General features: G+C 44.6%; 1 protein-coding gene across 1 annotated transcript in view; it reads right to left on the reverse strand.

Moving 5' to 3' along the window:
• Positions 1 to 964: 964 nt before the first annotated feature.
• phactr3b (phosphatase and actin regulator 3b) overlaps positions 965 to 15510 on the reverse strand; it is a gene marked incomplete at its 5' end in the record, with an annotated part of 80161 nt that continues 65615 nt past the window's right edge. Inside the window, 5 exons of the mRNA XM_079242838.1 lie at positions 965 to 1433; positions 3510 to 3586; positions 3863 to 4003; positions 4166 to 4227; positions 5348 to 5403. Coding sequence (XP_079098964.1) covers positions 1418 to 1433; positions 3510 to 3586; positions 3863 to 4003; positions 4166 to 4227; positions 5348 to 5403 — 352 coding nt within the window. The 3' untranslated portion in view covers positions 965 to 1417. The remainder of the gene's footprint in view (positions 1434 to 3509; positions 3587 to 3862; positions 4004 to 4165; positions 4228 to 5347; positions 5404 to 15510) is intronic.

Raw genomic sequence — 15510 nt, forward strand, 5'->3', positions numbered from 1 at the left:
GGACTGGCGAGCTGTCCAGGGTCTACCCTGCCTCTTGCCCACAGACTGCTGGGATAGGCTCCAGATTCCCACAACCCTTCATCAGACTAAGCGGTTAGGGTGATGAATGAATGAATCAAGTTGTTCAGACAACAGCGGGTCCGCTCCTTTTCAGTCAGCTGAGAAACAAAGGGGGGGTGCTTACTGGTGGGAAGAGGATGAAACAAAAGAGGCATGAATCTGTCAAGAGGTGAGTTAATGATAAAAGTAAGAAAAGGTGAGAAAGTCATGTTTCACACATTGGTTTCAGGCCGTTGTAGTTTGCAAAGTGCAGCAGAGTCCACTGGAGGCTCCTAAATAAGTCAATCCGGAGTGAAGGAGTTGGATTTGGACAGAACTTTGCTGCTCAGAGAATGAGCTGAACAGAATCATTAAATCAGCAGAGAATGCATGAGAAATATTTTATAGCACAGCCAACTGCTGGGTCCTCGGGGACTGCCCTCCGTTTCTACGGTAACACACCTGATTCAGGTGAAGTAAAACTGCTAGCAGGTCTCCTAGTGAGCCATTTCTTAGAGCCAGGTGTGTTAAAAGGGTTAGGGTAGCAAGACTGAGAAACACTGACCTCCTAAACCCAGTAACCTGTTAAACAGGTAATCATTAAACAACTGATTGGTTTGTTCCCCCTGCTGCCACCTACAGGCAATGGCCTCTAGAGAACTTTTATTCTGTAATACTTTTAAAGTTATTGTGAAAAAACAGAAACTTTTAGCAGCATAAACTTTTGAGGGGGGGTGTCAGTCATTCAGGTATGCCACGTTAGGACTAGTGCTTCATGGTGTGTGACGTACACCATGTTGTCCCCTGGACCACAGGTTAATATCACATCTTTAGTTGCCATGGCGATAAATCCCTGACACATGGTGACAAACAAGCAGAGCCTGTACGAATGAAAATCTGTATTGTGCAGACAATAAATAGTGCTTACAAAGGGATTCTGTCCGTCCTGACACAGACAAGACAAGAAAATTTACACTGTTGATATGAAATTCATCAATGGAATCAGTGAGACCAGGAGGAGACTACTGGTGCTGGAGTGGGACTGGTCGACTCGGTCACGTGCACGTCTCCTCCCAGTGCCGTCAAAAAGAAAGTCTTTCAAAAGAGTCTGTTTAGAAAAGAAGTCTCTGTTTGTCCCCAGGACGTCCTCCTCCTCTGAGAAGCTGTGGTCGGAGTCAACACGTTCCTCTGAGCACAAGGGGAGCTTGGTCTACCGGCAGATCCACTTCTAGAGACATAGCCTCCAAAGGTTCGCTGGACCCAAATATCAGGATACCCACTGACTGTGGACCAGGATGCTGGAAGACTCTGTACAAGGTCTTCACCGGCAGAACCAGATTTAGTTTTACCTCAGCAACTCTTCACAGAAGAAACCGTTCTAAGGCCGGTGGAACCTGCAAGGAGAAGCGGAGTGTAAGCTAAAACATTTGCTGTGTTGTTTCTTCTATTTTTAGCTCAATGGCTTCCAAAAACAAGAAGGGGTCTTGTGTAAGCAACCCTGCTAATTCAGGCCATTTCTCCAGCTACATCAGCAAAACGTAAGCTAAATATGGCCGGACATTTGTTACTGTTACTGAGATGCTGCAAAATGGCAAAACCTTTTAATCCCATGGGGTCTGGAGGAAGCTAAATTTAGGCTGCGCTCTGCAGGGGGCGGCGGGCGCAATCATTCATCTGGAACAGTTGGATGAAGCGTGTTACACTCTTAGCACAAAGTCACACTGAAACCATTAAAACCAGCACTTCTCAAACTTTCTCAGCATGATCAAATAATTTTTCAGCCAGTGTCCCACAACACGCCCCGCTGCGTACACAACAAGCCCCGCTGCGTACACAACACGCCCCGCTGCGTACACAACCCGCCCCGCTGCGTACACAACACGCCCCGCTGCGTACACAACACGCCTTTCTGCGTACACAACACGCCCTTCTGTGTACACAACACGCTCTGCTGCGTACACAACACGCCCTTCTGCGTACACAACCCGCCCTTCTGCGTACACAACACGCCCTTCTGCGTACACAACCCGCCCTTCTGCGTACACAACACGCCCCGCTGCGTACACAACACGCCCGGCTGCGTAAACAACACGCCCTTCTGCGTACACAACCCGCCCTTCTGCGTACACAACCCGCCCTTCTGTGTACACAACACGCCTTTCTGCGTACACAACACGCCCGGCTGCGTAAACAACACGCCCTTCTGCGTACACAACACGCCCTTCTGCGTACACAACACGCCCTTCTGTGTACACAACACGCTCTGCTGCGTACACAACACGCCCTTCTGCGTAAACAACACGCCCTTCTGCGTACACAACCCGCCCTTCTGCGTACACAACACGCCCTTCTGCGTACACAACCCGCCCTTCTGCGTACACAACACGCCCCGCTGCGTACACAACACGCCCTTCTGCGTAAACAACACGCCCTTCTGCGTACACAACACGCCCTTCTGCGTACACAACACGCTCTGCTGCGTACACAACACGCCCTTCTGCATGCACAACACGCTCTGCTGCGTACACAACACGCCCTTCTGCGTACACAACACGCCCCTCTGCGTACACAACACGCCCCTCTGCGTACACAACACGCCCCGCTGCGTACACAACACGCCCTTCTGCGTACACAACACGCCCCTCTGCGTACACAACACGCCCCGCTGCGTACACAACACGCCCCGCTGCGTACACAACACGCCCTTCTGCGTACACAACACGCTCTGCTGCGTACACAACACGCCCTTCTGCGTACACAACACGCCCTTCTGTGTACACAACACGCCCTTCTGCGTACACAACACGCTCTGCTGCGTACACAACACGCCCTTCTGCGTACACAACACGCCCTTCTGTGTACACAACACGCCCTTCTGTGTACACAACACGCCCTTCTGCGTACACAACAGCGTACCAAGTTTCTCGTTATGTAGAAACTAGCTTTGTTCCCTGCACAGAACAACAAAGACGTCCCCCCCAGCAGTGACCTCCGCCCGCCGCACACGCAGCGTCTAATGGAGGATGGAACAAGATTGAACCACGGCTGGAAATTTAAAGCGGCCGCAGACATCCCAATCTGGTCTCTAGTCTGAGCCACCATTTAGTTTCATCTATAAAAACATTGTTTTCACTTATTTTATCAATACATTTGATTTATTTGACATTTTTACATATTTGTTACAACTTCTAAATCAGTGTCAAACATGTAATCCTGCATATGCGGAACTAAAAAAGAAAGTATTTCACATCACATTTATAGGAACTCTTCATGTACATACGAATAAATATTTGCATATTTCTACGTGTCCAGATCAGCCTAACTAACTCACCTCATAATGCTAAAGTCAGGTTTAAAGAATAAGTTTTTCTCTGTATATATTGTCTTACATGAGTCTCCAGGTTCTCACAGAGTCTTGGTTAAAGCATTTTACCAACATGCAAGAGAGATGAAGGGAAGGAAAAACCGACCTTGTCAGATGTTTGCTGGAAGAATGAACTTCCATCTCGTTGCTTTTGAACTCGTTCAGCTCCTTCCTGATTGCCGCCTGCACGTGAAAACAATGAAACTGTCAGCTGAGATGTGCGATGGAGCCCCTTAGGGGTGGGGGTGGAGTTTGCAGGTTATGTAAGCATGGCTGGGTTTAATGAGGAAAAGTTAGAGATGCAGAGTGAAGTATTATCACTCCATACTGTTGTGCAGCATTAGCTGGTTTGTTTGCACAAGCAATTCAGTTCTGCTGCAATAAAGTTTCCCACATGAAAGTTTTCACAACTGTTTGTCAGGAAATGTAATGTTAAAAGTCAGTGTACCGATCCGGTACCTTGTCTGCAGTTGACAGCCTGGTCCAGGGCTTATCTGCACGCCTGTCATAGTCCTGAGCTTTGGCCACTTCCACATAGTCACTAAACCGAATCAGGATCTTCCTGTCCCGCAGCTCATCCACCGTCGGCCGCTGATTGAGCTAAAAGAAGCAAACAAATGATCGGATCTCAGATTATTCATGCGTTTGGAGATGGCTGAGACAGTAAACAGAAGGTAATCCAACAATCTGGACTTTTTCTCCCCAAACGTAGGAATAAATGATGAGACTTAGTGGAAAACTGCTCGGACTGAAGCAGCTTACCTTTCTGTTCAGCCGCTGTTTGATCTCCCTCCTCTCCTCCTGCTCACTCTGGTCGTTTCTCTCTGGCAACACAAGAAAACACTAATTCATCCATCAGACAGCATGTCAATGGTCCAGTCTGTAAGGATGAAACCTCCTGGGATGTTTCCAGTCATTCCCTTAAACATGTGTTTTTAATCAACCCGGTTAACATGTCTGACCCTCCTGAACTTCATGTCGCTCCACTTGCTTTTAATCTTTCTCTGGTTTCATGCAAAGGATTTTTGTGAACTAAATTTGGAGATTAAAACCAACCTGCCTCTCCACAAGTGGCCGCTCTTTTAGCTTTGCTTTTACTCTAAGTGGGGGATGTGTTGATGTTCTGCTCTGACAAACACATGTTGCTGTGCTGCTGAAGGCTCGCAGGTGGCCCCGACTTAACGGAAGGCTCATCAGAGCCTGAAAAATACCCGCAGGAACTTTCTTCTGTCTCTGAAGGGTCATTTCAATGGAACCGATTTATCTGCCAGCTTTTCTTCTTTAAAACCAACAACAAAAAGCTGCAGTTTCTCTCTCAGATGTAAGCTGCTTTGGATAAAAGCGTCTGCTAAAGGATAAAAAAAGGTTTCTCCAACAAACTGGAGAGAAATCAGATTATAACAGCCCAAACACACACTTATTTATAGTAGTCAACCGCTTAACTTATTTATATCCATGTTTATTGAGCTTTGTTTCATGAAATTAGAGTTAAAAACTTATTATTTATTTTTTTAAAAAAATCTGGTTAATTTATTTAAATACTTGCTCTTTAGTTGCTGTTTCCGAACAAATTTAGAGTTAAATAATCTAAAGATTGTGCAAACAAGATAAACTTTTCAAGGAAAAAATAAGTAAAATATCAGATTAAAAAAAATCTTTGCTTGTTAGATTTTGGGGGCGGGGGGAGTCTAGTGATCACAAGTCCAATATGAATAATTAAATAAAAATCTTTAGAGCCAATAAAAATAATTAAAACAATCCACAAATCGTGGAAAAATCAATAACTTAAAATATTCAGAAGTATTTTAGTAGTTTAAAATAGTAAATTGAGCATTTTTACCAAACTGCATTTAAATTCAGATCAATTAAAAGAACATTGCTATTAAAATATGTATGTTAAAGGTGTTATTAAAGGATTTTGTCACCGTTGCCTTGGTAACTTACGCTTCAGGATGTTCCGACTCTCCAGCTCCTCCACCGCCGGCCTCTGGCTCAGCCGCCTGCGGAAGAACACCAGGATTACGTTCTGGACCATGCTGGCCGCCCCACAGTTCCCAGAGCTCCCACAGTTCCCAGAGCTCCCACAGTTCCCAGAGCTCCCACAGCTCCCAGAGTTTCCAATGCTCCCAGAGCTCCCACAGTTCCCAGAGCTCCCACTGACTCCACAGTTCGCGGCTTTCACTCGTCTTTCCTCTCCAGCTCCGAGCAGCGCGCGCGCCGCGGTGCCTCCAGTCCCACCTGGACCTTCTTTCTGTCAGAACATTTCAGGCTGAACAAGCGGAGCTGCGCGCGGCGCCGCACGCGGCAGCCGCCAGCTCGGTGAGAGAGGTGAACGCGGCGGTGGAAGAGGATGAGGATGAGGAGCGGACTGGCTGCAGCTCGCCTGCCTCTTTTACCACATGCTCATGTGAAGGGGTGGGACTGACACGGAGATTCCCCCATGCGCGCGCGCCCACGCGCAAAGCCCGCTGCAGCAGAGAGCTGTTTCACTTTTACAGCAGGACCAGGAGAAACATTCAGCCTTCTGTCTCTCCGGCTGCTTGGAGGCTAATCTAGCTCAGAGATGGTCTAAGGAGTCTGATCCATGCACACCAAAATCTGATTTGTGATCATTTAGTGGTAACAGCAGCTGTGTGTTTATGAAACGTCAGGTTAACAGGTATGAATGTCTGAAACATCTTTTCATGTCACGACGAATCAGTATTTAAATACAAAGCGATTTTATTTCAAACCATCAATGGATTGCTGGAGTTATCAGATATCAAGTTGTCATAGACGGCATGATCTGATGTCCTGCCACTCTGAGACTTCAGATCACCACAGATACTCTGGCGTGTGCACATGTAGACCTGTCTGACTACAACAGGCTCTAGAAGAAACAGACAACTGACTGGAAACAAGGTTTTTCAAACGCTGCACTTCTCAGAGCATGTAGATGCAATCAGGTCAAATGATCACAATAATGTGATTAATCTCAGTTATCTGATTTCAGTGTCCATGGCAACGGGAATCTGATGATGAGAAATCTGTTTACAACCATACATTTCTTCCTAATACTCCTTGTCTTCATGCATGAACAGTTTTATCTGATTTATTTAGACATTTCACTTAATGTGCAAAAAAAAAAGCTGATTTTGTTTTACAATGATTTGATTAAAGTTTAGCCCCCCCCCCCCCCCCCCCCAGCATTCCTCAACACCAGAATTTCAGGATTCCCTGCATGACTCCCACATAACCCCCCCCCTCACCACAGGAGACCACTGAGACAAACAGCTGAAAAGCAGGGAAAATTAAACAGATACCTCACGTTACTGTGGCGCTCCTCACATCTCTTTAAAAAGACTTCATAAACAGCTGTCACCTGAAACTTCTCATCAACATGGAGAAACAGCCAAAGGAAACTAAGACTACTTCATTAAACCACTAATCCGTTTAATCACTTGTTTATTTCAGCTAAACTAAAAAAAAAAAAAAACTCAAACATGGTTCATTTTTTTGTCAATAAATTAGACGACAAAGTCAAAATGATTTCTAGTCAGCAGATTTCTGTAGACTTTAACATGTTATGTAGGTTACATTAGACTCAGAGGAGATAAACAACAGCAGCCTTCTTATCCATAACCCACATTCCCCGGCTTTTGGCCGGAAACCTTTGCACCATTCATGCCTCGGATGATGCTCCCTGCATTTGTAGGGCAGATCTGAGAGACTGAGTGGATGAAGAAAAGTAGATTTACTGAAAGTAAAAGCAAGCTGTGTTTAGTAGCACTAATGTGCTGCTGGAAAAATTCTTCAAGTTAACTGGTCATGACTCACCTGACAAAAAGGAAAAGATGCTGGTAATAAAACCAACTTTCCAGGTCCAGGAAGAGCGTATTGATGCTTACGTTGCCTGGTGACCCGGAGCCGAGACAATCAGCAGGCTAACGAGAACTGTGTCTTTCACCAGAGACCTTCATCCTTCACACAACTTCACACAGAGCTTGTTTTTTAATCCTAATTGTGGCAAAATAAACATAATTTGCGTTTTAAATATGATATTTATCGATTCAGTATAATTTTGATTTTTCCCTGCACTGAACATTGTTTCACAATCAATCCTGTTAAGTCTGAGGTCCCAACCAGACAGACAGACACAGATTACATGTGTGCATAAATATTTAAATGTGACCTTTTCAGCCAACAAAGCAGGTCCCCTGCAGTGTTACAACACGTCGCTTCGCAAGTGAAGTCCACAGCTGCCTCACATCTGCATTTCTATGCAAGCCAACACACAGTAGATTGTCTGAGATGCGGGTTTTATCACACCAAACGGGCGGGTTTTATTACACAAAAAAGGCGAGTTTTATCGCATGGAACAGGCGGGTTTTATCGCATGAAACAGTCGGGTTTTATCGCATGAAACAGTCGGGTTTTATTGCATGAAACGGTCGGGTTTTATCGCATGAAACAGTCGGGTTTTATCGCATGAAACAGGCGGGTTTTATCGCATAAAACGGGCGGGTTTTATCGCATGAAACAGTCGGGTTTTATCGCATGAAACAGTCGGGTTTTATCGCATGAAACAGTCGGGTTTCATCACATGAAACAGTCGGGTTTTATCGCATGAAACAGTCGGGTTTCATCGCATGAAACAGTCGGGTTTTATCGCATGAAACAGTCGGGTTTCATCACATGAAACATTCGGGTTTCATCGCATGAAACAGTCGGGTTTGCTCGCATGAAACAGTCGGGTTTTATCGCATGAAACAGTCGGGTTTCATCGCATGAAACAGTCGGGTTTTATCGCATGAAACAGTCGGGTTTTATCGCATGAAACAGTCGGGTTTCATCGCATGAAACAGTCGGATTTCATCGCATGAAACAGTCGGGTTTTATCGCATGAAACAGTCGGGTTTTATCGCATGAAACAAGCGGGTTTTATCGCATGGAACAGTCGGGTTTTATCGAATGAAACAGGCGGGTTTTATCGCATGAAATGGTCGGGTTTTATTGCATGAAACAGTCGGGTTTTATCGCATGAAACAAGCGGGTTTTATCGCATGAAACAGTCGGGTTTTATCGAATGAAACAGGCGGGTTTTATCGCATGAAATGGTCGGGTTTTATCGAATGAAACAGGCGGGTTTTATCGCATGAAATGGTCGGGTTTTATCGCATGAAATGGTCGGGTTTTATCGCATGAAACGGTCGGGTTTTATCGCATGAAACGGTCGGGTTTTATCGCATGAAACGGTCGGGTTTTATCGCATGAAACGGTCGGGTTTTATCGCATGAAACGGTCGGGTTTTATCGCATGAAACGGTCGGGTTTTATCGCATGAAACGGTCGGGTTTTATCGCATGAAACGGTCGGGTTTTATCGCATGAAACGGTCGGGTTTTATCGTATGAAGCGGGCGGGTTTTATCGTATGAAACAGTCGGGTTTTATCTTATGAAACAGTCAGGTTTTATCGCATGAAACAGGCGGGTTTTATCGTATGAAGCGGGCAGGTTTTATCGTATGAAGCGGGCGGGTTTTATCGTATGAAATAGTCGGGTTTTATCTTATGAAACAGTCAGGTTTTATCGCATGAAACAGTCGGGTTTTATCTCATAAAAAAGTTTTATCGTTTGAATTTTATTACATTTTATATCACATGAATATCATTTCATTCCTGATTGTGCCGTCTGTTGGCAGCAGATTGTAGTAGCTCTGACTTGCTATCTTGAGTACAAACTCTTCTTCCATAGATTTTACCTCAAATTAGGATTTTTTTTCTGAGGATTTAATGCCGGTTCGGAGGGTGTGCTGCAAGGAAGATTTTTCTGCATATTTTTGGCTCTTTTAGGACTTGTTATGATGAGTCTCCATGGCAACGAAAGACTTGTTTACAATCGGGATCAACTGATTAACCTCTCCCAAATCAGGATTATCAACAAAACAACACATCAAATCCCGATGGAGTTGAAAAGAAAGAGAAGAGGATGCAGAGCGGGAGTGAGACAGAGGAGAAAGCGATGGAGATTTAAACTGTTTCTCCCAACCGTCCTGATGGGTAATGTGAGATCGCTAGCTAACAAAATGGACGAGCTCGAGATGCTAACAAGGTCTCAGAAAGAATACAGAGAGTGCAGTATTATGTGCTTCACCGAGACATGGCTGCATGAACACATCCCTGACTGTAATGTGTCTGTACCGGGCTTTAAAACGGTCCGTGCAGACCGCAGTAGACAACACAGCGGAAAGCTAAAGGGTGGTGGAATTGCAGTGCTGGTTAACCAGCGTTGGTGTCATCCTGGACATGCTACTGTCAAGGAGAAGATATGCACAAGGGACATGGAACTGTTAGCTGTTAGCTTCCATCCATATTATTTACCCAGAGAGTTTACCTGTGTTATTCTGGTAGCGGTTTATATAATACCTGGTACCGCACCAGACACAGCCTGTGACGTCATCAGCTCCGTCGTTGCTCGGCTACAAACACAGCATCCAAACTCATTCATGGCGATCTCCGGAGACTTCAACAACGTCTCCCTCTCTGCAACTCTACCAACATTCCAGCAGTTTGTCAGCTGCTCCACCAGAGAAAATAAGATCTTGGACTTATTTTATGCAAATATGAATAATGGATACAGTTGTTCTGCCCTGCCTCCTTTAGGAAGATCTGAAGCAGGCGGATTTTATCGTTTGAAACAGGCACTGTGTTTGGATGTGGAGTAAAAGGTTTCTGAAGATTATTTGCTCAATTAGCATTTATTCTGCCTGAAAACATTTAATGCTTTTTGTTGCATTATGAGGTAAAAAAATCTGTGAAACGATGGATGATTTAATCTAAAATTACCACCTGATAGTGCTTTGGAGCACACAATAGTGATCCTGCAGGTCAAAACAAGCCCTCAGGCCCTCATTTGTGACACAAATCCAAATAATGGTGCCTTTCGACAGACATGGTTCAGGTTTGAGTCTCAGAACCTTGGTGCTTCCACCACACTAGTTGAACCAGAACCGGTCACATGCAATCAATGCCGAAGTCAAAATCGCCCCACAAGCTGCAGGTCTGGGCCACATTTCCACTGAATGTTTACTTTGCAGAAATTATCATCAACATCTTGAAGATTTGCTCCTGAAACCTAATGGTTAACTCGTCATGTTCCATTATAACCATTATAAACTTTATAACGTGCAGCTTCCCCAAAGAAACTATTCAGAGGACCGAGCAAATTTCCGAAGATGTTAGGATGTCAACATGAGTTCCAAGGTTAGCTATGCCAGCTTCTTCTTCGGTGGTGGCTGCTGTGACTCTCCAGCAGCTCTAATGATGGTGTTCATGTCCTACCACAGGGGTTCCTGTCATGTTATTGCCTTTCTAATATACTGAATATTGATTTTGTCTGAATTCTGTCTGAATTTTGCTGTTTTACTTTACTGAAACATGTAATAAAGAGCTTGAGCGAGCACTGACATCACAGCCAGCATTGGTTTAGTTGGGTGTGCCCAGCTGTGCCCCCCCTCCTGGCATCACGGTTGGTGAAGAACAACCAAGGTTTCATGGTGTCCATTGAAAACAGACTTTTCAGTTTCTAAACTCATTTTTTTTATGATCTGAAAGTGCCAGCCGGTTCAAACCGACTCAGGAAATAGCTGCCCGCCCAGTCCGACAGAACTGAGTGACTCCTACGGGCCGATGTGGAACTCTAGAACTGTGTCAAAACCACTTTCTCCTCTGCTGCTGTAACATGAACAACATCCTGGAAGTTTTGCTTCGCGACCAGATGCTTGATCATGTCATTGAGAAGGAAATAAGCTGCAGCTGTCAGAGGCAGTTGCAACTTTAGGGTGAGTATCAGATGGATATCAGCTGATTTATTTGTATTTAACTTCCAACATTTGGTCTGCAGACATGCACAGGTCTGAAATAAACCTCCTGCCCCGTGACAGCTTCAGCTGTGACTGGGACCACTCAGGGCTTAAAAACAAGACACGGGCACACCGCAAACTGAAGCGAGTCGGCGTGCTAAATGGAGCAGAGGCGTAGTTTGATCTGTGGTGTGCAGCTGAAAACCTTTCGGGTCAGTAACATTCTCCTGCTTGGTCAGAAGGATGCAGCCAAAGATGAACCAGCTGCTGCTCATTAAAACAAAAACGATGAGTAAACATGAGTCAGTGTGTTCCTGTTTAGCCAAACAAATCCTGAGGGGTCGTGTAGCTGGCGCATTCTGCAGGATGAGTCGTCATCCTCCTGCTTTGATCAGAGGTAAAGTTCCTCGTTTGCTGGAGAACTCACCAGCACGTCAAACCGATGAGCTGCCTGCGAGAGCAGGGGCTGATGGGAATGTCAGGCCAGAGAAACGTGGAGAAGAATGGGATGAGTCAGACATCACGGGCCGGGCGGCGGCCTGCTAGTGCCCACTGAGGTGTGTCCTAATCCCTCGTTGCTTCCTCTCAGTGACAGAGCCTGAGGAAGCAGAGGCACAGGCCGATGTGGAGGCCGAGGTGGTGCTTGGCGGGGTGGAAAGGGGTCGCTGCCAGGAACAGTTAAAGGAACATTCCTGATGGTAGCGAACCAGAAGCTAACCATTTACGTAACTCAGCTCTGATTTAGGACACCGTGGCTTTGACCTGATAATATTAATAAAACAATCCACCTCTGATGCTGCCTGGAAGCACAAATCCAACATCACCAGACATACATGAACACAAACGTCCTGCAATGCCTTGCAGAACTTTCCAAAAGGTTCCTTGTACTATTGACAACCAAGTGAGACAGTCAGAGACTCTTACAAAAGAGCTTGAATCAATTGTTTATCTGTTTGTCAACAAGGCTTTTCCCATGGCAGCACGTCCACAGATCTCCCGAGAGATCACGTCTGGGTCTCAAACCCGCTGCTGGGCTCACAGTGATGCCTTCAGGTGCAGTTTGTCCCACTGCAGGGAGCTGAAAACTCTGTAGACTGAAACATTCAGGCCTTCACTCGAGACGCGTCAGGAGGCTGCAAGTGCAGACAGCACAGCATTCATGATGGCAGACCTTTCCCAGAAATCCACCTGTACCTCCTGTAATTAAACTACTGTAGAGCAGAGGTGTCAAACATACCAAAACTTGCCCGCCAGAGGCTCTGATCTGGTCTGCAGGATGGATTCGGTAACAAAAGTATCTTTAACTCCTAATTTATTCCATGAAGCTTCATTTTTTAGTTTTCGCTTTTATAATTTTTTGTGCAAATATTGTTATGCAATTAATACATAATTAATCAAGATTAATTAATCACAAAGCCTGTGGTTACTTAGATTATTTTTTAATCACATCCTGCCCATAATTTATGTCTACTGTGTATGTGTATATATATATATGTAAAACTTAGCTTAATATTGTTAAAATGACTTTATTTTGCTCCAGAATTGACATGTTTCATAATGTTTTCAAAGAGGAAAGCTCCTTGAAGGTAAATCACAACAACAGCTTATACTTTTGTAGTAAAGTAGTTGTAGAACGTGAAAGCGGTGACATGTGGAACTAGATCATTTTGTTTGGGGCTTGAAATGGAGAAACGCTGCGTATATTAAATATGTGTTGCATATGTTGATGGAAGCTACATGAAAGCTGAGCTAGCAGCATGGTTTGCTGTGGTCTGTGCACACCCAGGATGTATTTAAAATGTTCTGTTTTAACGTCCAACAGTCCACTAGCAGCCATGTAAGGTTTAGACTCAGGTGTGCTTTGACTTCTAAATTCAGCACAAACAGCATGAACATTTTCATCATTTCAACATATTGATCATGACTATTATTATTTAAAAAACAAGATTGTTTATCTGTAAACCGTCTTGATATGAAAATAAAGCAACACTTGAGAGATTTCCTCAGAGGTGGAAGCACCAGCGCTGATGCTGCCATCTTAACGTAACTGAGGATGGAATATTGGAAAAGATTAAGACATTCCTCTCGACCTACCTACATCGCTTTGGCATTTTATAGTCAACGTGCTCTTTTAAAAGTTGCTGCAGAAGACAAAAAACTCCAGAAAACTACAAACCAACATGTGGACATTACCTGTGCAAAGACTTGGTGCTGAAGTGAAACAGAGCAAAATATCAGAGCTTTTACACCCTTCTGCACTGAGTGGGATCAGAAGATTCCTGATAAACATGGAAACAGTACTTTCAGTAAGTCACATACGCCTTGTACCTCCGGCCCCGACCGGCCGATTTCCATGCTGGGGAGGTTATCTCTGAAAGCTGCAAGACAATCTGCAAAACTTTAATCATTTATGTACAAACATTAACTTCTCTTGTCCTGCAGATAGTCCAGTCCATGTGGCTCAAACAAACACATCCAGTAGGAAAATAACGGGGCTGCACCTGCAGCCGACACAGAAACAGAACTGGATTTAGTAAAGATGCAACACCGAACATTTCTGCAGTTTTAAGAGAGAAAACAGGCCTGATAATACCTTCATACCTCGCTCATACTGATACAGATGTGTGAGGGGTCACGCCTAACCTGATCTGGTCATCTGAAGAGGAAAACAAACAATGCTACGAGCGTGCGCTTTAAGGCTTCTGACGTGTAACATCCAGATCTGGCTGCTAACATCCAGATCCTGAGAATAAAAACAACACTGTGTCACATTAATCACTACTTGTGGAACGAAGAAGGTGGAGGCTGGTGACAGCATGTAATTTGGGGATTCTGCTTCATGCCATATATGTCCCGGCCGGGTTGTCCGGTTTCTCCGTCTCTGCAGCTGCTTTGCCCTGAAATGTGACGCTGCTCTTCTGTTTGGTAGATTACATAAACAGAACCGTGTAAACCTTTCGTGTGCTCTTGAGCTGGTTTTTTGAAGGTTTATCAATGTTTTTATTTTAATATTTGCTAATTTTTTATTTGTGTTCATATCACACTCCATCCCTGCCCATTTCCACAGGAACCTGGCCTCAAATGAACAAATGTAGCATAAAAAAGGACATCTAGTGCAAGATGCTTCCAACACATTCACTATTGGATCTATATGCTGTTTCTGCCACAAAGACGCAGAATTTGTTTTCATTTCTTCAGTTAAATCTATTAAAAAAAGAAAATATTAGTTTCTTAAGAGATGTAAAACGGTATTTTTGCACCCATATTGGTGATTCACAAAGAAATCCAAAACCTGGACCTGGGAGATGCATCTGGACCTCCAGCTCATCTGTTGCCTGAAAAAATGGTCGCCATGGAAACACGGATGCTAAGGCTGAGGTTGGTCACATATCAGACAAACTGGACTGAAACCAGTGGAATCTCAGGGTTTCACAACTAATCCCAGTTATAAAAGGCATGAAGAGCAGCCAGTACAAGTACAGCAGAAGTAGTAGGAGTGGAAGTCATTCCCTCCAGATGCAACATCTAGAAACATCGGACATGGTGTCATCGTGGAGCGCCCAACAGCCTGTAAAGCAGACATGTGGGACGGAAATGGGACGACTGGCGGGAGAAATGTCTTGCAGTCAGACATGGAAGCGCACATGGAACGATGATCGACCCAACAGCGTGAGAATCTGATGGAAACCATCAACCAGCAGATGAGCCAGTTTAAGCCACGTCACACCTTGTAATTACAAGCAGGTCAGGAAGTCTCCGGAAACAAGCAGGTTCATGCTGGTCATGAACAAGTTCAACGTTTATTCACATTTCTTTTAGGCTACATGAGAGAAATGATGGAGCTGCATCCTGCAATGTAACCAGTCACAGCAGACAGAAAGTTGGAACCAGTGTCTGGTCAGAGGACAATATCAGTATTTTTTTTTCTCTAAACAACCTTTTTAGTGTCATATTTGCAGCTTAGCTCTTCACTAAAAATTAAAGCAAGACAAAACACTGCAAAGTGTAGAATCATGATAAATATCCTCTCATACTAGACTTGATTCAATGCGGCATCTTCAGATTAGAAGTTCACGGCGTTGACATTCTGAATACTTTTTAAAGGGCAAGATCTACTCTGCACATGTTAGCTTGAACTGCCGCTGCCTTCGCAGCGTTGCCCCCATGCAGCAACCTCCGGCGGTTTAAAGTGAAGCCCATATGGAAGTGCATAAAACTGCAGTTCCCCCTTCATCCACTAGGGGTTGCAAAACAGAGCAAATCCCCAT

Source organism: Telmatherina bonti (assembly GCF_933228915.1).
Source record: "Telmatherina bonti genome assembly, chromosome: 6".
NCBI lineage: Eukaryota > Metazoa > Chordata > Actinopteri > Atheriniformes > Telmatherinidae > Telmatherina > Telmatherina bonti.